Source organism: Diadema antillarum, unplaced genomic scaffold (genome assembly GCF_040938485.1).
Source record: "Diadema antillarum isolate AM-2024a unplaced genomic scaffold, OU_Dant_1.0 seq00000821_RagTag, whole genome shotgun sequence".
Classification (NCBI taxonomy): Eukaryota; Metazoa; Echinodermata; class Echinoidea; order Diadematoida; family Diadematidae; genus Diadema; species Diadema antillarum.
The window spans coordinates 1,017,501-1,037,694 of record NW_027271698.1 but is presented as its reverse complement, the minus strand read 5'-3'; the positions used below and the strand labels follow the sequence as shown (position 1 = coordinate 1,037,694).

At 40.5% G+C, this 20,194-nt stretch overlaps 1 protein-coding gene across 1 annotated transcript in view; it reads left to right on the top strand.

Moving 5' to 3' along the window:
• The window catches only part of LOC139739899 (uncharacterized), a 53,762-nt gene that overhangs the window by 22,348 nt on the left and 11,220 nt on the right, over positions 1–20,194 (top strand). Inside the window, exon 7 of the mRNA XM_071650500.1 lies at positions 9,354–9,428. Coding sequence (XP_071506601.1) covers positions 9,354–9,428 — 75 coding nt within the window. The remainder of the gene's footprint in view (positions 1–9,353; positions 9,429–20,194) is intronic.

Here is a 20,194-nt window from a genome sequence, read left to right as displayed (position 1 = left end):
TTCATTGTCTGGTGTCTGGCATCCGGTCCGTGTCATCCGTCGTCAGTTATGCATGGTACGTACATTGGTGAATGTAGATTCAAGTTTGTTCATGGCAGACTACCTGGTGGGGGCCCCTTGGGGACCCCGGGGGACAAATTGGGGCCCAAATTTTTCCATTGTCATCTTCTTGAAGATGCATGGTCAGATTTTCATCAGACTTTTAATAGCAGGTACATGTATTAATGCTTTGAGGGTGATAGAGTACATATCTGTGCAAATGGGCACCATTACATCGTGGGGGCTCACTGGGGCACAATGCCCTTCCCCTGGGGATGGGATGGGGAGGGACAAAGCCCCCCCCCCCCCCCCCGAAAAACAACAACAACAACAACAACAATAAACAAACAAACAAAGGAATCTTTACAAATCTTCTCTAGAACTAGAAGTGATATTGCTATGAGTAAGCAGATTGGCGACTGTGATTTTAAGTTTATTCATGGCATATTCGGGGGGGGGGGGGGGGAGAGGGGGAGGGGCATGCTCGATGGGGATTGGAGGCTAAATTGGGCTCTATTTTCACAGTTTCATCTACTTAAAAACATAAGGTCAATATGTTCACAAACATGGTGGACATTAATGCTAGGGTGATGAATATGTATATTTGTACCAATGGGCACTATGCCTCCATCCCCTGGGGGGCCCCCAGGGGATCCCAGAACCCCCAAATTAGAGAATCTAGAAACCAGAGATACTCTTGAGTAAAAGAATAGTGAGTATACTTTCAAGTTTGTGTACAGCAGATCCAGGGGTAGCCACATAGGGGCTGGGACTAAAATTGGGAGCCTTACCCCATGCACAAGCAGTATGATATTCATGTTCGCAATTTTGAATTCATCAATCACCCATAGAATTGTCACACAAGTCCCGGTTCACAAAATATTATGCTTGCAAAATATTTGGCATCTACCATATCCATTTTAAAAAAAATAAGGACAAGTAAACCATGGCAAGTGGCATCTTGTTTGTGAAAGCATGTCATATTTTACTTGGGTCACATATTTTGTTAACTTAACACCTGAAGTATTCATTGCAGTTTGTGTCAGGCAAGGGTTTAAAAACATGACCCCCCTAACCTTCTACAGGTACATGTACATGTCTCCAGTGTTCCATACTAAAAGTGGGTCATGGTGCTGTACAACCCTTAGCATTAATCAGTCACTTGCAAGTCTTACAGTATGCATCCCAACTTCGCTTCCATTGTGAAAGTTGGGCTGACAGACGTAGTAGAGTCGCCGACCTTTCAGTGACAAGACGTCCTTCAGGTCTATTACTCTCGCGTCTCGCCGCCGATCTTGGCATAAATAGCTACGGGAGACAGCACGTGGAGTGTCTTGTTTGTGTACTCCCGGCCAGCTCTCAAGAGCCAATTCTCGGCGCTCGAGATGCGAGTGGGAGTGACTCTGGGCGCGGGGGGCAGAGAGAGGAAGAAATGTCTTGGCCGTCTTTCAGCGTGAACCTCGGCGGCAAAGTGTGCGACGTGAATGACATCACGCGGTCTCGCCTGCACTCGGCTCTGTCGTCAAGGAAATCGACTTGATGACGTCGCTGTCCGTGAAGGGTTGCCCCGAGAGCCGCCATCCACCTCTAGAGCTCCTCGGCGATGCCGCTACATCGTCGCTAAGCCTTTCTCTGTCTTGTCTCCCACATCCTCCTCCCCTCTCTTCAAGTGACTACTCCAGTGTCGATGTCAACTAGCAGTCCCCCTCGGGGAGGCGAGATGTGTGCCCGACACTTGAGGGCAGTATACACAAGTATATGTGCATCAATTACACTGGGTCCATGACCTTGAAGTACCAATTTATGATTATATGTATGTGGGGTTAATTTTGTAGTAGCGGTACGTGTTTTTCTTTGCTCTTCTCACAAACTTCTCTGTTCTAAGTGTGCCTTTCAATTCAAAAGAGCAAATTAAATGTTTTAATGAGAAACTTCCCCCATATTTTTAAAAACGGAAACTTTTTTCTAATCAGAATCAAAGAATGATATCTTGTCTCATGTGAGATGTCAAAGCTTGAGTTCTAGTAAAACTTTATAAAACAGCTGGTAATGCAAGTCCCATAAACTTCATATCCATTGAGCAAATAACTGTACTCTGTTTACTTCCTGTAAAAAGAAAATGATAAGTGATATTAGCACATTTAGTGGAGAAATGAAAACTTCATTTTTAGTTTTATTCTTTTGACACTCAGTATGAAAATTACACTCATATCCCAAAAGAAAGATTTACTAAAGACAGGACGTGGAAGGTAGTGATGATGTCTTTTTACTAAGTAATTGAACATAAAATGAATTTTCTTTGTGAAGATTGTTGAAAATGACCATATCTAGCGACCAAATGGTTATGGGTTTGTTGTTTTTCAAAAAGAGTGGTCAATTTTACACTGTGCCATGAAAATGATCAGAAAAAATATCTAGTCAGCAACTAATTCAGTGTGGCCAATTTTACATCATGGCTAAATGTCCCTCACTCCTTCAATAGCATTTATTCGAATTATGTCTGAGTTATTTATATCTGTCAAATGGTCAAATGCTTTAGGTAATGACCAGTCGATCATGTCACTTCTTCGCCAAATCCTCCAAATGATTGATCCCATAAGGGGGCTCGTAAAATGATAATCCGGAAATGAGAATGCTGCAGTAACCGCTAATCTTTCTCTGCTAGCGAGCAGTAAACACGGCAAGATGACAACACTCGAGATGAACAGCAATCAAAAGTAACCAAGTAAAGGACTCTCAATTTTCCCAAGACAGTACTTTGCAGGTCACAAATTGGTGTAATCCGTTAATTGACACCCCTGTCTCTGGGAGAGATTTAGCTCCCGCATGACAGTCCACGAGTGCAAGCTGTGTGAATTAGATGATTGTGAAGGGGGATCACATTTCTTGTGAAGTCCAGGGAGGTCGCAGACATTTTCAGAAAATCTCTCCCAAACCTGGCTGCCTGTACTAGTGTGGCGTTGTTCACTGTATGATTGATACTAATTATCCCCAAAGGATGGTGAAAGGCCGATACCACTCCCTTGCATTACGATACCATATTCAGCAATTTTGCTGATTAAAATTTCCATTGAGACTTCAGAAAAGTATCAATTTCAATTGCAGTACTTTGCTTAAATTGTTGAAAAAAAAATAAATATTTTACTTGACAGTGTAGAAAAACATGATAACATAATGTCCTAACTAAATGGGATAAAATTGTCCAAACGTTGACAAGCAAACCTTGAGGTCTTGTAAAAAAGAAAGAAAGTATATCCAGATCACTCAGTTTTCATTTTGTTCAATACAGTGTGTGCTCATCTGTCTTGTACAATCATTATGATAGTACACAAGTTGTGCTGACCATGTAGATTGGGTAAAAGTGGATTTTTGTTGTTATTGTTGTCAAATACTATTTGTAAATACAAGTCTCTGTTTCTTTTGCAAATATTTTGTTTAAATAGGAATTGTGAAAAAAAACCTTCTGTGGTAGCAGTTATAAAGTAGATTGTGTACCCCTAGCCAGAAAATAAAAAGAAAGAAAAATTACATACTGGTATCATGAACTGGATGTAGATGGGCATCTTATTGTATAACACCAATGGAAGGTACAAAGATTCAGTAATCTTTGTACATAATGAGTGATGTATGGCAAAACTGTTTTGAGATTTTATTCTTCTGATAGAAGGTAATGTGGCCTTTAGACATTTCCCCGTAATGCCAGGTGTGCTAGTATTGGTCCCCAACATACGCACTTTAACATTTGGGATATTTAGGGTAAACATGATGCAAAATAATACTGGTATTCTGATATTATCCATGCCTCGTTGTAGGTAGATTCATGCATTTTAGTTGTTTATCACATGGAATACTCCCAGTGAATGGCATTTACAGGACAGAAATAAGGAATGAATTTTTGAAGTTGTGATTCATTTATTTGTTTATTTATCTATCTATTTATTTTCTTTTATTGGAATCAGCAAAAGTTGATTTTCTTTCTTCGGATAACATCTCATTAGCAGAATAGTTTACATGTAAGCATAAAAACCTAAATATGTATCTGGGTACAGTAAAATCTTGACAATCATTACCCCATTTCTTAACAATTCTGAACGCATATGATACAGAGAAGTGTCAGATGAGAGATGTAGGCAGTAATCAGAACATTTTCAGTGATTGCAGACTTATCATTTATGATATTATTGATAATTCTATGCCTCCAGAATTATGTGTAGGTATAAATTTTGCTGCTTTACAAAGTACATTTGAGAATAAACTAGCCTTAACTGAGTTTTGTCTGAAAGCAGCATTTTCCACTTTAATTTAGTTTTTTTTTTAATGTCTATAACTGTTCGGGATAAGGCAATATTTCCATTTTTTTTACAAACTATTCATTTAGAATTTATATAATCTAGTGTGATTCACTGTCAAAAAAAAAATCAACCCAGGGTACAATGTCTAAATCATTTCCTCTTACATTCTTCCTCCAGTGTACTGTATGTGGCTTTGATGAATGAATCCATAACAGTAAGCCTTGTTTGGGCAACACCGTAGGGGGCATACCACAAGATACGATGTGTGGACTCACTCTGAAAATGTTTCTTTTTTCTTCTCATGTGAGCTCTTCCAAATTTTTCCCAAATTTTCCCTCAAGATTTGTTTTGAAGAAGATCTTTAGTGATTCATTGGCACAGTTCTTTGTAGCAGGTCTGAAATTTTAGCACAAACTATGGAAAAGCTTGGCAATGACTAATGCTGAGTGTTCTATTAACTCTTTGTACAGTATGTCCCAACAAAAATTACAATTGGATTTTTGCATTGATAACTTCCAATATGATTACTGTCTGAATGCTATTTCAGAGTCTGAAAATATAACATCTTATATTTTGCAGAAAACCCCATTCAATATGGTTAAGTGGTCACAGAGAAATGTGAATCATTGTGAAGCATGTTATGGATGTGATTTTTCCAAGTTTAGCACTTGGATGCTCTTGGAACTGCATATTAATGTGTGAACACAATGGGCAGAACTTGGAGGAAAGGGATTCCTGACATGCTCTACAAAAATCCTCATTTCTCTTTGACCACTGAAGCAAATCAGATGGGATTTTCTGCAAGACGCAGGTAATAAGTTATAGTTTCATTCCCTGAAATTGTATTTGGATTGATTCACTATTTTTAAAGTTATCATTGTGGAGGCTTCCGTTGTAATTTTTTTTTGAAACATAATGGTATGCTGCATTTGCATGCCCGATTCGGATGATGGCTTCCGAGACAGTTTTGTGATGAGTGGAAGTTTTAACACGACCCCTTCACCTTTAGCTGGAACTAATTGCTTCCATTAACACAATTTATTCTCATCGTATCACATGTCTCTCCAATCAAGTGCTCATCCCTTTTTCAAATGCTGGAAAATAAACAAAATAAAAAATTCAACAGAAATTTTAAGAAGGGCTTTATTCCTCTGCTGTGGATCCAGAGGTGAAGTTGAAATTTTCAATATTTGCTTTAAACTTTTATATACATTTTTAATATTTTCAATATTCCCTCTGGTGATTTTTTTTTCTGTTTTGATTATTATATTGAATTACAGAACTGTATGTCTGATGTTTTAGTTAAATTGTTCCTTTTTGTCATTAAATTGTTGAGGTATTCTGTGGTTGCTGCCAGAAATACAGTTTGCATCTGTGTATAAATGCAGGTATAAAAATGAGTGAATAAAAAATAGCAATTTGAGAGAAGTTAATAACATCCGTACAAACTTTAAAAAGCATCTTTAAAAAGCATTTGTGTTCCTCGGAAGTAGGGTTTTAATGAGCCCCCTGTCGCTTCTGTAGCTCTCTTTTACTTTCTCGTGGCCGTGGAAGAAGAGAATGCTGCTTACATGTGATATTTTCCTCTCCCAGCTGATGGGACGGAGGAGGGTGGACTGTTTGTTCCAACCAGCCTTGGTTTGACCTGGAAAAAAATGGGGGAAAGAAAAGAAGTGCCCTTACGGAGTCTCTGCGAGGAAAAGAGAGAAGGGGGAAAAATAAAAAATAAATGTTCCCCCCTTGAAGATGGAGAAATAGTTGAATCATGTAGAGCACAATCAATGCTCTTGGAAATTTCTGTCTGTGTGTGGCTTTGCCGATGAAAAGGAGGAGGGGGAAATAGAAGTAAGCAATAAATAGATGTAGACAAACTGTAGTGACCTTGCTTGGAAATGGCGGAGAATGGGAAGCCGCCCTGCTTGTTGATATTCCGGCGCAATCCTCTTTGTCGCGGCCCGTTCAGAGTGCAACAACAGGCGGAGATAGCGGTGCTCTTTTTTTTACAAGCGCGGCCCAGGTGATATTTCTGCAAAGTGGTTCCGTGATTTGAGCCCCATTGAGACAAGCTGTTTAAGACACAATAGCTGGTGGTCATTTTCAGTGAAAATGAGAGTGAGTTGGTGCAAATGGTTATGCGCTTATGCGCTTGAGTGTAAGTGAGGTACGGCGTAGATGTGTTTTAAGTAGAGAGAGAGAGAGATAAGCTTAATAGGTTAATGGTATGTTGACTCCAAACCAACAACATCTTGGTAGAAAGTAGTCATTAAAATGCCAAGAGAAAGAAAACAATGCACCAATGAGTGGAATAAAAGTGAATCTTTTCTCTCTTCTTTTTTTTTTTGTGGGGGGGGGGGGGAGTGCAGAATATCTTCTTGAGAAGATTTTATGTATTCGGAACTTTGCGTATGCTTGAAACTTTACTGTAGTTCGTCAGATTGAAGTAACTTTATATTCTTTTTTAAATTGCTGGATGAGTTCATTATATTCCATCAGTCTTCACAGTTGTGTACATCAGTCTAGCTAGTGTTCCTTGCAGACTTTGTTACGTAGTCACACAAGTTGCCCTTTCTCATGTTTGAAAACTGAAGCCAGTCCGACTATCTTAACATAAAAATCTTTACCATTCATTGCAGTTACATGTAGGGATGATTTGAATTGACTAAACTTGTCCATACGATGTTGATGGCCATATCAGCTGGATGTCTAGTATAGATGTGAGTTGGTATTGCTCCTCTGTTTTGGGGGTATTATCTTTCGAAGGGGGAAGGGAATCAGTCAGGAAGTGGTATGTTTGCTAAGGCTGTTTTTCTGTGATTTGCATAGGAAAGAAACTTTTCAATGCATATAGGATGATATAAAGAAATTGATTAAAGGTCATCGAGGTATCAGTTAGCCAATCAAGATATTTATGACCTCATCTGTAAAATATTCGTTGATGCATCACCATATGATGAATGGTACTTCTTGATACATGTCCTTGTACAAGTATTTTTTGCAAGTTGATGTATGTTTTGTACATATTTGTTAGATTTTGCCAAATGGCATGCTTAATGGCTGAGTTATCCCCCTACCTGGGAAAAAAAAAACAACAACCGAAAAGCAAATTTTGAATCTAATTCAAACTTTTCTTGTTCCATTACTCTAGTTGATGAAAAAAAAATCTATTCATTTTGTTTTTATTAATTCCTTATTCCTCTGACTCAAGTCTTATATATTTTTTGTGTGCTTATACTTTGAAGTGTCTACCACAAATTTCTTTTGAGGGATTCCCAATTTGGAGTCAGTTGACCCTAAGTTGTTTGCATTGGTAATCACCTTCTTTTATGAAATGGAAATATTGAGCTAGACTCATTGTATGGATGGTGAGTAATACTATTACTCATCGCCGTTGATTTGTTTGACTTCATATTCCTGTCTTTGCAGTCAGAAATTCCATCGTATATGTGTCACATTTGCCCCACTAACATGCCAAAATTGACTGATATGAGCCTATTTATCAAGAGTGTCTAAGACTATAAAACACCTGCTTCTTTTTATGTGTGTGTGTTTGTGTTTTCCCCTCCTTTTTCTTTCTTTCGTTCTTTCATTATGTCGCCGGCATAGGATGAGTCAAGTAATGTCAATAATTGGTTCAAAAAGAGGCCAGGAATGTTTGAAATGCATACTTTCCTTCCTTTCTGGCCGTTCTTGTGTGGGTTACAACTTTTTCACCTGCAACAGTCACCTTTTCTTTCTTCCAGAGGACAGAATTTCAGAAAGGAGAGAGAGAGAGAGAGAGGGAGAGAGATATATTGTACATATAAATTTGCCTGTGAGCTCTTTTAATCACATATCTTTGATATAGTTCAATAAACCAGGTCTCACTGTTGTTGTTTTTTTTTTCTTGTTCTCTTTCCACTCAATTTGAGTCTGCTGCAAAGTGGTTTCAAGGGTGTGGCCTAAGAAGCCCATGAATATGCATGAGGCATGATTGACTGCTTAACTGACAGGTTGGACAGCCAATAGGGTGCTGCGTGGTTCCCTCACATTACAGTGACTAGCAAACAGGAGCATCACATAAGCAGCCACTTAACAGTATCCCCACAGTGCTGCATTGCCCCCCCCCCCCCATCCCCTGTAACAGAGTTTCGTGGTATCCTTTTCTTCATGCATTGCAGTGCCTTTGAGCAATTGTGAAGCCTGTTTGACTGAATGCTCTTGTTAATTGCATTATTCAGGATGACAGAGGTGTATTTTACTTGTTTTTGTGTGTTTCTTTGTTAATGCTAAATGCAAACAGGACGAGATAAAGTGTTCACAGTGAATACGTCTGACAGCCATACTTTGTTCACCGAACACTGACACTTAATTGCTCACATGACGGATACGAAAGAGCAAAATGCCAACATTCGGCCATTCTGACATGATCAGTGTCGTGGTTGTTCCTCGTGGAAAACAAGCATCAAATTAAACGAAAGCAAAGACAGAGAGCCACCACAGCACCCCCTTATCGAGGATTGTATGACCATGCACAGTCCTATGAATCGCTGTGCATCAAGCTTTTATCTGGTCACACTTGATTTTGAGGGAATGTAGCAAAGGGTTGATATTTACCCTTTCAGTTTGCTATGTATTCATATGATGCATTGTTATTTTGTATTTCAAGCCCTGAAGAAGACCCTTAAAAAGGTCGAAATCTTGTTTGCAAATATAAAGCAAAGTTAATGTCCCACTGAGCACTTCCTTTTGTCGCCATTTCAATATTTGTTGCAGCCCCCATCACATACATGTATGTGACTGAAGTACTTTCACGTTACATTTATATGGGTGTTAAGATTTTTTCCTCATTCTTTTTAAAAGACCAAAAAAAGGGGGCAGCCCCCCCCCCCCAGCTCCCCTGGTTCCCTGTATGAATAATGATTGAAAATATGAAATAAAAATTGTTTAGAGAGAGGGAGAAACAGTGAGAGAGAAACAGGGACAGACAGACCAACACAAATATGTATTCCATAGTTTTTATATATTTTTCATTTTTTTTAACAGGAGGCCAAGTCAGGTGGGAAGACGAAGGAGAAGAAGCAATTAAGCATCGATGAAATCAAGCAGGATATCGCCAAGGTATGCCTCATCTCTTATCCTTTGTTTTTATCTCATCTTGACTTCCATTTCTCCCATGCAAAATTGTTCGCTTGCACTATACGGTCCCTGCCACCAAATGCTACCGAAATGTTAGTTGCTGCTGTTAACACGTTGAGGACAAGTCCCGAGTATACTCGGGCAAGTGTCTTTGGGAAATGCATGTTGTAGCAAATCAGCCCGTCCTCAATGGGCTAAAGTGGCAAAACTTTTTGAAACTCACCTCAGTACTCGCATCTTTCACTAGGTGTGTCCATCTTTGTTACTTGATCAAGTATGAAGATTGCACCAATCGCCTCTTGTTCTACCATGAACATTTTTCTTTTCTTGATACATTCTGATGTGCATCTTCAGTCAATATGTTTGAATCTTATTTTTACAACATCTTGACCTGAAGCTTAGCCTTTACTCCAGTCGTTGTCCAGAATAGTTTTAGTCTTGGCCAAGGCTTCTTCAGTTATCCACCTGGCTACATACCTGGACTCGGAGGCATCTGGCTATACGCATATGATGAGTCCATTTGCAAAAAAAAAAAAAATCCCAAACCCACAAACATTGGAACAGTGATTGAAACATTGATTGGAATGTGGTGTGGTCTCATTAGCATTAATACTTTTAATTATGAACCCATGTTTGTTCTTTTGAAATCTCATTTATGTTTCATCCACTGCTGAGTTTAATGGGAGTTCTTCTTTAACATCTTGCTAAGGAAAGTGCATAACACCACATTCCGAAACTGATGCAAGCTTTGATGCTTGGGCAAATTCTGAGAAATTATTGTCATGCACGAGCTTGAAGAATTTCTTCTTTTTTTTTCCTTTCTTTTTTTGTAGAGGTTGGTACCGCATGCTAATGAGATATTAAAGGACAATTGTGGGGTATTTGATGAAAACTGCTCAAACTATTTCTTTGTGCTTCAGGATTATAAAAGAAACGAGGGAAATGCTGCCCCAGGCATGCACAGAAATGATGGGAAGTTTTCCCGCCACAACCTTGACAATGTCGTTGGCTTGCCACAGTATTTGTGAGATGCTGCTTGCTGGGCAGACACAAAGTATCTGAAAGTAGGCTTCAGTATTTGTGGAAATGAAACTCTCATCAACTATCTGTTATTGTCCTTTAAACACAGAGTATACACATGGACTTAAGCCTGTGAGCATCTGACATTTACCCGGGTATGAAAAGAAAAGTGGGGGGGGGGGGGGGGGGGGGAGAGGCAAAAGCAAGAAGATTGGCCAAAGCCTGACCACAGTCATTAAAAGATTCGCAATTGCATCCGCCCACACACAATTAAGCAGGCATGGGACTTATTGGGATGGTAATAATAAAATATTGCTAAAGCATAGTGCAAGTAATTATTGGATTTGCTGACATTTACTGGCCAGGCATGCCTCGTTTCCACTGGTGTTAGTGCATGACAAGAGTATATCAGCATTTTCAAATGTCAAATTGTCAGTGAACAACAGCTAAAGAAATTGTATATTACCCTTGGGAGGCTTTAGAAATCATCTTTGGAGAGTGAATTATGTTTAAGTATGAGACAAAGACCTTTTCATGAACTAAGTCCAAGCATGTCAGAAATGAGGTTCCAAATAGAGAGGCCAGACCGTGTGTCTCTGTTGTTGAACCATGCTAAAAACAAGTTTGAAGTACATTGTGTAGCTGTGTAAGTTCGACTGTGTATAGGCAGAAAGGTGGAGTTATTGTTCTGTCTCTGTCTAATTGTCACATTCGGACTTGTCATCTTGACTTTATACTGACTCAGATGGTAGATTGTCATCCACATGTTTCATCAGTATCTACTCCTTGTACTCTAGGACAGCCTACCCGTATGCTTTGATACGGTATCTCTTACCAGACAAGAACTCATCTAGGTCAAAACCACTGTCACGTTATGCAACATCCTGGAAAGCATCAAGTGTTAAAATGCCCTAATAAATTCAGAATATAGGGCAAACCGAGAGGTTAATGCCCCTTTAATGGTGGCATGCTTGTTTTCCAGGGGCTACAAGATATTCTTTTTCCAAAGTCCTTGGGACAAAAGCAGAAGCAGAACCATACTCGTACATAGAAGAAATTAGCTTTTGAAGGATCGCTTTGATCCTATCACTGCATCGGTCTCTTCATTACGGGGATTCTCTTTGTCCACCCCTTGTCGGTCAAACAATGGATATCAAAGTGACCGATGAAGGGGCATTGTGGGTAGAAATATTTTTCTATGGGCCTTTGATAGACCCTCTGTATAGAGTGCAGCATTTAAAAGTTCTATTATACACATGTAACTTCAACCTGTTGAAAGGTTTGACGAGAAAGAAAGAGGGGGAGATTGGAGCAAGCAAGGTGAAGATGGAGATGTACTGGATTCTAGACAGATTTTTTAAGGGTTCTCTCCCCGTATTTTTAGTGTCTGACCTACACGCACTCCCCAAGTCAGCTGAGGAGAGTATATGGGACTAATAAGCGAGGGAACAGGCGGGCAGACATAACTTGTAATGGCGTTTGCAAATTGCCATCATTGATCGGATGAATGGTCGGCCCATTCAACCCCTGCCTTTCGTCCTCCACGGCAACCACTCATATTGAGCCGCAGCACTTCAAAGTATATCCTCGGGTGGAACCCATCCTGGCGACCACGTCCTGAGAAGAGGGAGAAAAAAAAAGTTGGGGGGGGGGGGGGGTAGAGGAGGATAGAGAAAAGATGAAGGAGTTATTCAAAGATGAAAATCATGGACGAACTTTGCCCAGAGGTGTACTGTGGTGATACTTTCTTGTCTCTTCAGAGTTAGTTTTTTGATGCTGAAATTAAAATGAGGGGAGGGGGGAAAAAAAATGGCAGTAAGGATCTCGTATCCATGTTTGTGGATTTTGCTCGTTGAGTTTGCTTATCCTGTTATTAACCGGTCATCAATCTTCTTATTATTGAGGATGAGAGGATTATCTTGTGATGGGGAATGTGGACCGTAGAATCAATTAAGAATCCGCCTTCAATATTTTCGTGACCTTGTCTCTTGGAGCAAGGGGACAGTGAGTTTGAAACGAGTAGTCGGAAGAAGGGGGGGGGGGTGAAATAGACAGAGAAAGGGGGAAGTAAAAAGTTAATTGCTTGTTCGAGGTAATCGTCTTGACTTTTGCTCGTGGCGTTTTCTGTGTGTTTGTGGCTTGTGCGTGCTGGGCATTGGGGTTTGTTCCTCGCCAGCGAGTGACAGGGCAATGTCGGGCTCAGTTTGGTCTACAGCTGGGCCAAGAATATTTGGCTTTTATTGCCAATCTTTGTGCTTCCTCCCTCTCCCGACATGTTTTTTTCTTTTCTTTTTTCATTTCATAAGCGGTGATATGCATCAGATGTTGGGCAACAGAATATAATAGTTTTATCACAGCAGTCTGATAATTTGATGACGTTTTATGATGTCTGCTCTCTCCTTCCCTTCCCCACCTACCCTTCCCTCCCCACCTACCCTTCCCCCCCCCCCCCAACCTACCCTTCCCCCTCAACACTTGATGCTGTTGTCTTTCAATCCTGAACTGTAAGCCTAACATTTAAACTTCTAGATATGTATCTCTGCAGTTTTTTGTTTCATTTAATTCAACGTTTATGTACTCCCTTTCGAGACATGAATCATAGTGGCTTCTGTTTTTGAATACAATGAAAGTTTTCACAGCAGAGAGAATTATGCTGGAGACGTGCATCAGTTCTCAGTGAAGAGCTGAGTGACTAATGTAGAAATTCATATTGCTAGTGTGTTCTTAAGTGTATCTGCTGCAAACGACTTCAGAATTGATATTTCTCAAGATATCAGAGGCAGTTTGATAGATTGATTGCAATCTTTCATCAGGCCCAGACTTCCAAGCATAATGATTGCAGTATATGAAAAGTTTATGAACCCAAAGTAGGAGGGCAAGAGCATTGAAGGGAACCATCCATAAATAATTATGGATGGAGTTCCGAGTGAAAACAGCAATGTTTGTAGAACACATCAGCAAAATGTGAGGAAAATCTGATAGTCGATACAAAAGATATGTATTGTTAAAGTTTTGATTATGTAAACTCGAAAAGTTCATGAGACCCATATTCTACAGTATAATAATTGCAGTATATGAAAAGTATGAATCCAAAGTAGGAGGGCAAGGGCATTGAAGGAAACGAAAACCCCCAAATAAGTATGGATTGAGTGAAAACAGCAATATTTTTAGAACACATCAGCAAAAAGTGAGGAAAATCTGACAGTCACGTCAAAAGTTATATGAATTTTTAAATTTTCGGTAAGTCATCGCTGGATAAGAACACTACTACAGATCATGATGTCATGTATGGACAATAATATAAAGAAAGTATGAAGAAAATTCAACATGTATTCATTTTTCTACCATAATGAAAAGCACTTGACTTTACCTCTTTTAGAAAGTCAGTGAATAATAGTACCCTTAACATTGTCAGTAACAAGTTGATCGGATGTTTACCTTTCATGAAAAATGAAATTTTGTGGAATTCTCCTTATAGTTTCTTTATTCTTGTCCATAGATCAGGTTATGAATGGTAGCAGAAAAATGCAAAGTTTCATTGCAAGCTTTACTGCATATAATTCAGCCAGCAAAGATTCTGTTCTTTGGTTTTTTTCCCCTCCCACTGAGAATACAGAAGCTGCAGCTGCATTATTCATGTGACATTTTCTTCAGTCACCCAGAGTTGTCTTTGAAAACAATGCAATTTGCATATTGATCCATAGCACAACCTGGAATTCAAACATATGCTGAAGCACAAAGATTATCAACATTACCTGTGTGTATTAGAGCTTTGTTGATATTTCATGCTATTCTTAAAGACATACCACATTTGAAATAGAATTGATTAGCAACAAAAACAAGCTTCAAAAATACTTTGAAAAGAAATGCATCATGACATCATCTTGCCTATGTTTTGTGGCTGTTTCGTGCAAAAACAACACATTTTATGTGGTTATAGGACAAATCAGTTAACTTGACATTAAACTTTTAATACTATGACAAGGTTGACTTGCTTGTTGTTCTGCAGATTTTTTTTCCCCTGCAAATAGAGTGCCTTTAAAAAGAGTTTGTACCTTTTTAGCTCACCTGAGCCAAAGGCTCAAGTGAGCTATTGCGATCGCCCTTCGTCCGGCGTCCGTCGTGCGTCGTGCGTCGTGCGTCGTGCGTCGTCCGTCGTCCGTCGTCCGTCGTCCGTCGTCCGTCGTCCGTCGTCCGTCGTCCGTCGTCCGTCGTCCGTCGTGCGTCGTGCGTAAACTTTTTACATTTTCATCTTCTTCTTGAAAACCCCAAGACCGATTTTCATCAAACTTGGCAGGTAGCATCCCTAGGGGGTTAGGAACTCAATTTGTTAAAATGGGCACCATGCCCCACCCAGGGGGCCCCCAGGGGGGCCCAAACCCCCCAAAATTAAGGAATCTGTAAAAATCTTCTTCTCTAGAACCAGAAGTGATAGAGCTAAGTTAATACTATGAGTTAGTACATTGATGACTGTAGTTTCAAGTTTGTTCATGGCAGAATCAGGGGTGCCCCCCTTGGGACCCAGGGGAGGGGGGTGGGGAAGGGTTCTAATGGGGCCTAAATTGTACATTTTCATCGTCTTCTTGAGAACCCCATGACCCATTTTCACCAAACTTGGCAGGTAGCATCCCTAGGGGGTTAGGAAATCAATTTGTGAAAATGGGCACCATGCCCCACCCAGGGGGCCCCCAGGGGGCCCAAACCCCCCAAAATTAAGGAATATCCGCAAAAATCTTCTTCTCTAGAACCAGAAGTGATAGAGCTAAGTTAATACTATGAGTTAGTACATTGATGACTGTAGTTTCAAGTTTGTTCATGGCAGAATCAGGGGTGCCCCCCTTGGGACCCAGGGGAGGGAGGGGGTGAGGAGGGGTCCTAATGGGGCCTAAATTGTACATTTTTATCTTCTTCTTGAGAACCCCATGACCTATTTTCACCAAACTTGGCAGGTAGCATCCCTAGGGGGTTAGGATCTCAATTTGTTAAAATGGGCACCATGCCCCACCCAGGGGGCCCCCAGGGGTCCCAAATCCCCCAAATGAAGGAATCTTTATAAATCTTCTCTAGAATCAGAAGTTATATATAGAGCTGAGATAATACTATGAGTGAGTACATTAATGACTGTAGTTTCAAGTTTGTTCATAGGAGATCCAGGGGTGCCCCTCTTGGGTAGGGGGGGGGGGGGGGGTGGTGGTTGGAAGGGTCCAAATGGGGGCCTGAATTGTACATTTTCATCTTCTTCCTGAAAACCTCATGATGGATTTTTGTCAAACTTGGCAGGTAGCATCCCTAGGGGGTCAGGATCTCAATTTATCAAAATGGGCACCATGCCCCACCCAGAGGGCCCCAGGGGGCCCCCAATCCCCCCAAATTAAGGAATCTTAAAAAAATTGGGCCCTTATTGTACATTTTCATCTTCTACTTGAGAATGCCTGGTCAAATTTTGGTAGAGCTGTGAATAATTTAGATTAGTGACTGCGTGAAAGGTGAACTTGCGATACTCAGGTGAGCGCTAGACCCGCGGGTCTCTTGTTTATCCAAACTCAACAGCCATAGCTTGGTGACATGTCTTGCGTCTCTGCCTAGGATGTAAGTGCGGAGATGCGGTGTCAGTCCAGTCTCGACTGCAGTGAATGTTGGCCGCTAGAGGAGAGATTTGTGACATTTGTCAGCATATCTTGTCAAATTGGTGACATTAAGGCTTGTACTCACAGGATCCCATTCACTGCAGGAGTGGAAAGGGAGAAGGAGGTGGGGGGGGGGGGGGGGGGGGAGGGGCAGGGGGCTGCGGAATGGGGTTGGAGAAGAGAATGGAACATTGCATTTTATATTTATAAGGCATTTCTTTTGCTGACTATCATTGTCATTTCTCATAACGTGTCTACCTAGGCCGAGATAGCAGGTGTCAAATATATCACGAGGGGCATGATATCCATGGGCAGAGGTATAACTGTTCTGCAAGGTTGTATTTTTTTTTTGTCTGACTTCATTTGGGCTTGTTTACAAAGATCAAAATATGTCCCTCTTTTGAAGGCAGAGAATACTTGGTATTTCAAAAGTAGGAGTGACTTCTTTTTCTTTTTTCTTTTCTTTTTTGCGAGCACTGCGCCAGACAAAGAGGGCGCCTGCACAACATGAATACCCAGGTGAGGAGATGTGCGTTACTTCGAGGGTAATTGTCAAGTTCAGGAATGTGCCAATTATCTCCGATGCTGCTTGCACAAGAGGGATGGGAGGGGTGGGGGAGGGAACTAATACTGTCGATCTCTTACTATAGGACATGATGGAAGGGTGCCGCGGCTTAGACATGGAACTGCATCGAATGATGTTCTGGTGCTGTTTTTTTTTTTTTTTTTTTCGCAAGCTGGTGGAGCGAGCATGTAGAATGAGAGCTGCCTAGGGGGATCCAAGAATAGGTGTGTAGCAGGAAGGATGAGGGGTGTAAAAGGCTAAAAAAAAAGATAAATGTACCTCTCTGGGATATTTAGATATGGAGAATAATTCTCAAAACATACTACGTGACCTTTATATTTAATACTATTCAATGCAGTATTCCCTGAATATGGGCCCACCCCACAGTTGAGGATGTAGGACTATGAATATGATTATATAACCTACCAACTTTCATTGGATGTGTGATGAGGTTGTAGCTGATATGGCTAATATTATCAATTTCATATCTCACCTATAGTTACAGTGAAATTAGACCACTGCATTTAGCCAATACCCGAAGTGTATGCACATAAAATTGCATTGATTCCCATGTACTTCACCTTGTAATAAGTACAGTTGTATGTACGGAAAGGTAATTTGCGAGAGAAGATCTTCTTTCAACTAACTGCTTTTCCCTTGTCCTTAAAAAGTATCTGATACTTTTTCACATAATGAGGATAAAGGAGTTGTATAAGTGTTAGGCAGGTGGAGATATATTGACATGACTTGACAACTGTACTCTGCAGTCTTCAGTCTGCTGGAGTTACAAGGGTTGGTCCTAGAGTTAGTCAGGTTACCTATAAGTTAATTTGTGTTCTTTCCTGACAGGAGACATAGTGGACATGTGTAGCAGAGTTAGGCAAAGTTTTGTTGTAGTGAGTCTTGGTTCTTAATTGTCAGACTATTCCTGTATTGAGCAAAGCAGTGAGTGATTGGGCTTGAATTAAAAGTTTAAATACCCATTGCCAAATTTGTGCAAATAGTTGACAAATGCATTCCTGAAGAGGTGAGATTCTCTGCTGGTGTTCATCATTTGTGGTGTTCACACGACATTGATTAGCTTGTAGTTAGCCTATGTAATAAACACACTAGAAAGTTTTCCAAGCAGTCTTCAAGATTAGTTGATGGTGTAGAACAAGAAGATTTCTTATGGCTTATGTTTTGCCCACGAGCTGGGGGGGGGGGGATGTGGTCCCCCCCCCCCACTTGTCTTATGGGCATGATAATCAGCGAACTCCAAAGTTAATGGGGCCTCTTCTTGAATCCAATTCTCATTTAGCTTCTGGGTCAACTTCTAGTGCGTATTGTACACTATTGTATTGTTGCACATTATCAGGTTTATTGTCAGTGCCAGGGGTACTATGTGTTTCTTCTCGTTCTGTGGATTAATCATTAAGTGGGACTCTTGCTCAAAAGTGAAATCTCAGAATATACGGTGTCCCGTGGAGGCTCGTTGTAGTTTGAAGAGTAAGCTTGCTTTAAGTGCATCGAGAGTTGGCAATCAAATGTAGTCCCATGCTGAAAATTTCCTTTAAATTTGACTGTTTAATAGATGGTTAGTCCAGAGATGCCAAATGTTACTTTTTAGAAATATTTTGTGTTTTGTTTTGGGGTTTTTTTTGGCTAGAAATACTGTATTTTTCATATAGAAAACTGTTTTTTGACCAAAAATAAGCCTTTTCAGCCCTCAGAATACTGCAGTACTGTCTACCAGGTTTGCATCCTTGTAAATCACAGCTGGAATTAAGGTTCATCCCACATTCAATTGTAGTCTATCTTTTGTGATAGCACGTGTTGTTAGAGCATCACTTACATTGCAGATACTTTAAAGCTACATATTTCCGACTGTTGACGCCAAGTGATGCACAAGGCAGACAACAGAATGTACAAGGAGAGAAAAACGAAGATGAAGAAAGAAACGCGAGAAAGAGAAGTTTGCGATATCTCCGAATATTCAGTCCTGCGACATTATCAGTGGATGTACTTTTCTCCACTGGTATTTGGGTGATATGATTGCCAATGACGGGCTCGGACGAAGGCAGGAAGCTGCCCGCACATACTCCGGAGTCTCTTTCCAAGGGGTCCCTAGTGCACAGGGTACAAAAAAGCCCCCCAGATGGAGAGATGAAATAGAGATATAATGTAGGTTTACCATCAGAACCCCTCACCCCCCCCCCCCTCCCCTTCCTCTTCTCCCCCTACCCATTTCTACTACCGTCCCTTACCCTTCCCCCTCCCCCTCCCCCTTCCTTCTCTCCATGTCAGGAAGTCTGACCAGCCCCTTGGGAGGGGGGTAATGCCCTTTGACAGAGATACCCTGGAGTGAAGAGTGGGGGGGGGGGGGGGGGGGGAGGGCTGTGAGACTGTGGCCACTGTAGCGCATCATCTGAGTCTTACGACTTGCCACTTTTGAAAGACTTCAAAACCTACCCAGCTGATCGCTGAGATTGCCGAAATTGAAACAGAACTTGTCTGCACCCACTCCATTTACACTTTCCTCTCCATTACAGATACTGCTCTTATATTGATATATGGAGGGGGAGGAACTGTATGTGCAATGTATATTTAGCAATCTAATTTTTCAGAAATCTGGACTTTCAGACAATTTAGGGAGTGGTTAAAGGACAAGTCCACCTTCATATACGTGTACATAAGGATTGAGAGAATGCAGCAATATTAGTAGAACACATCTGTGAAAGTTTGAGGAAAATTGGACAATCCGTTCAAAAGTTACAAATATTTTAAGTATCTGCGCAGTCACTGCTGGAAGAGAAGACTACTACAGTGTATGATGTCACATACGTACAACTATATAAGGAAAATAAAAAGAGAATTTCACTGACGTATGTTAAGGGTAATATTATTCCCCCTGCCTTCTGAAAGAGAGAAGTCGTGTGTTCTTTTGTTATGCTAGAAAAATGGAAATATGTTTTCTTTATTCTTTCTTTATATCGTTGTACTCATGTGACATCACAAGCTATAGTAGTCTTTTCATCCAGCCGCGACTGAGTAGAAACTTCAAAAATTCATAACTTTTTAACAGATTGTCCGATTTTGCTCAAACTCTCACCGATGTGTTCTACTAATATTGCTGCATTCACTCAACCCACATGTCTATGAAGGTGAACTTGTCCTTTAATATAATGATTGTGGAGTAAAATACTGAACAGAGAAACGTACGGTATGTATGCACGTCACATTCATGTCAGGATCAGTGTTGATATTTTTGCGTGTTTTTAAATTTGCGAATAGCACCCAACTCACGAAATTTTCAAAAATAAAAACCTTGCGAAATATTCAACATACAGTGTATATAGTACATTCAGAGTTTATGCATATGTAACTGGCTACTAGTTTGGTGAGAATAGCATGAAGGCGGTACTTAAAGCATGAATTTGTAAGTTTTTTTGTTTTTGTTACATTTTGCTTTAGCACAAGCCCTCTTAGTTGACATGGTGTCAGACCCAGCAAGATAGATACATGTATGTACACTATGTATCTTCACATGAACAATG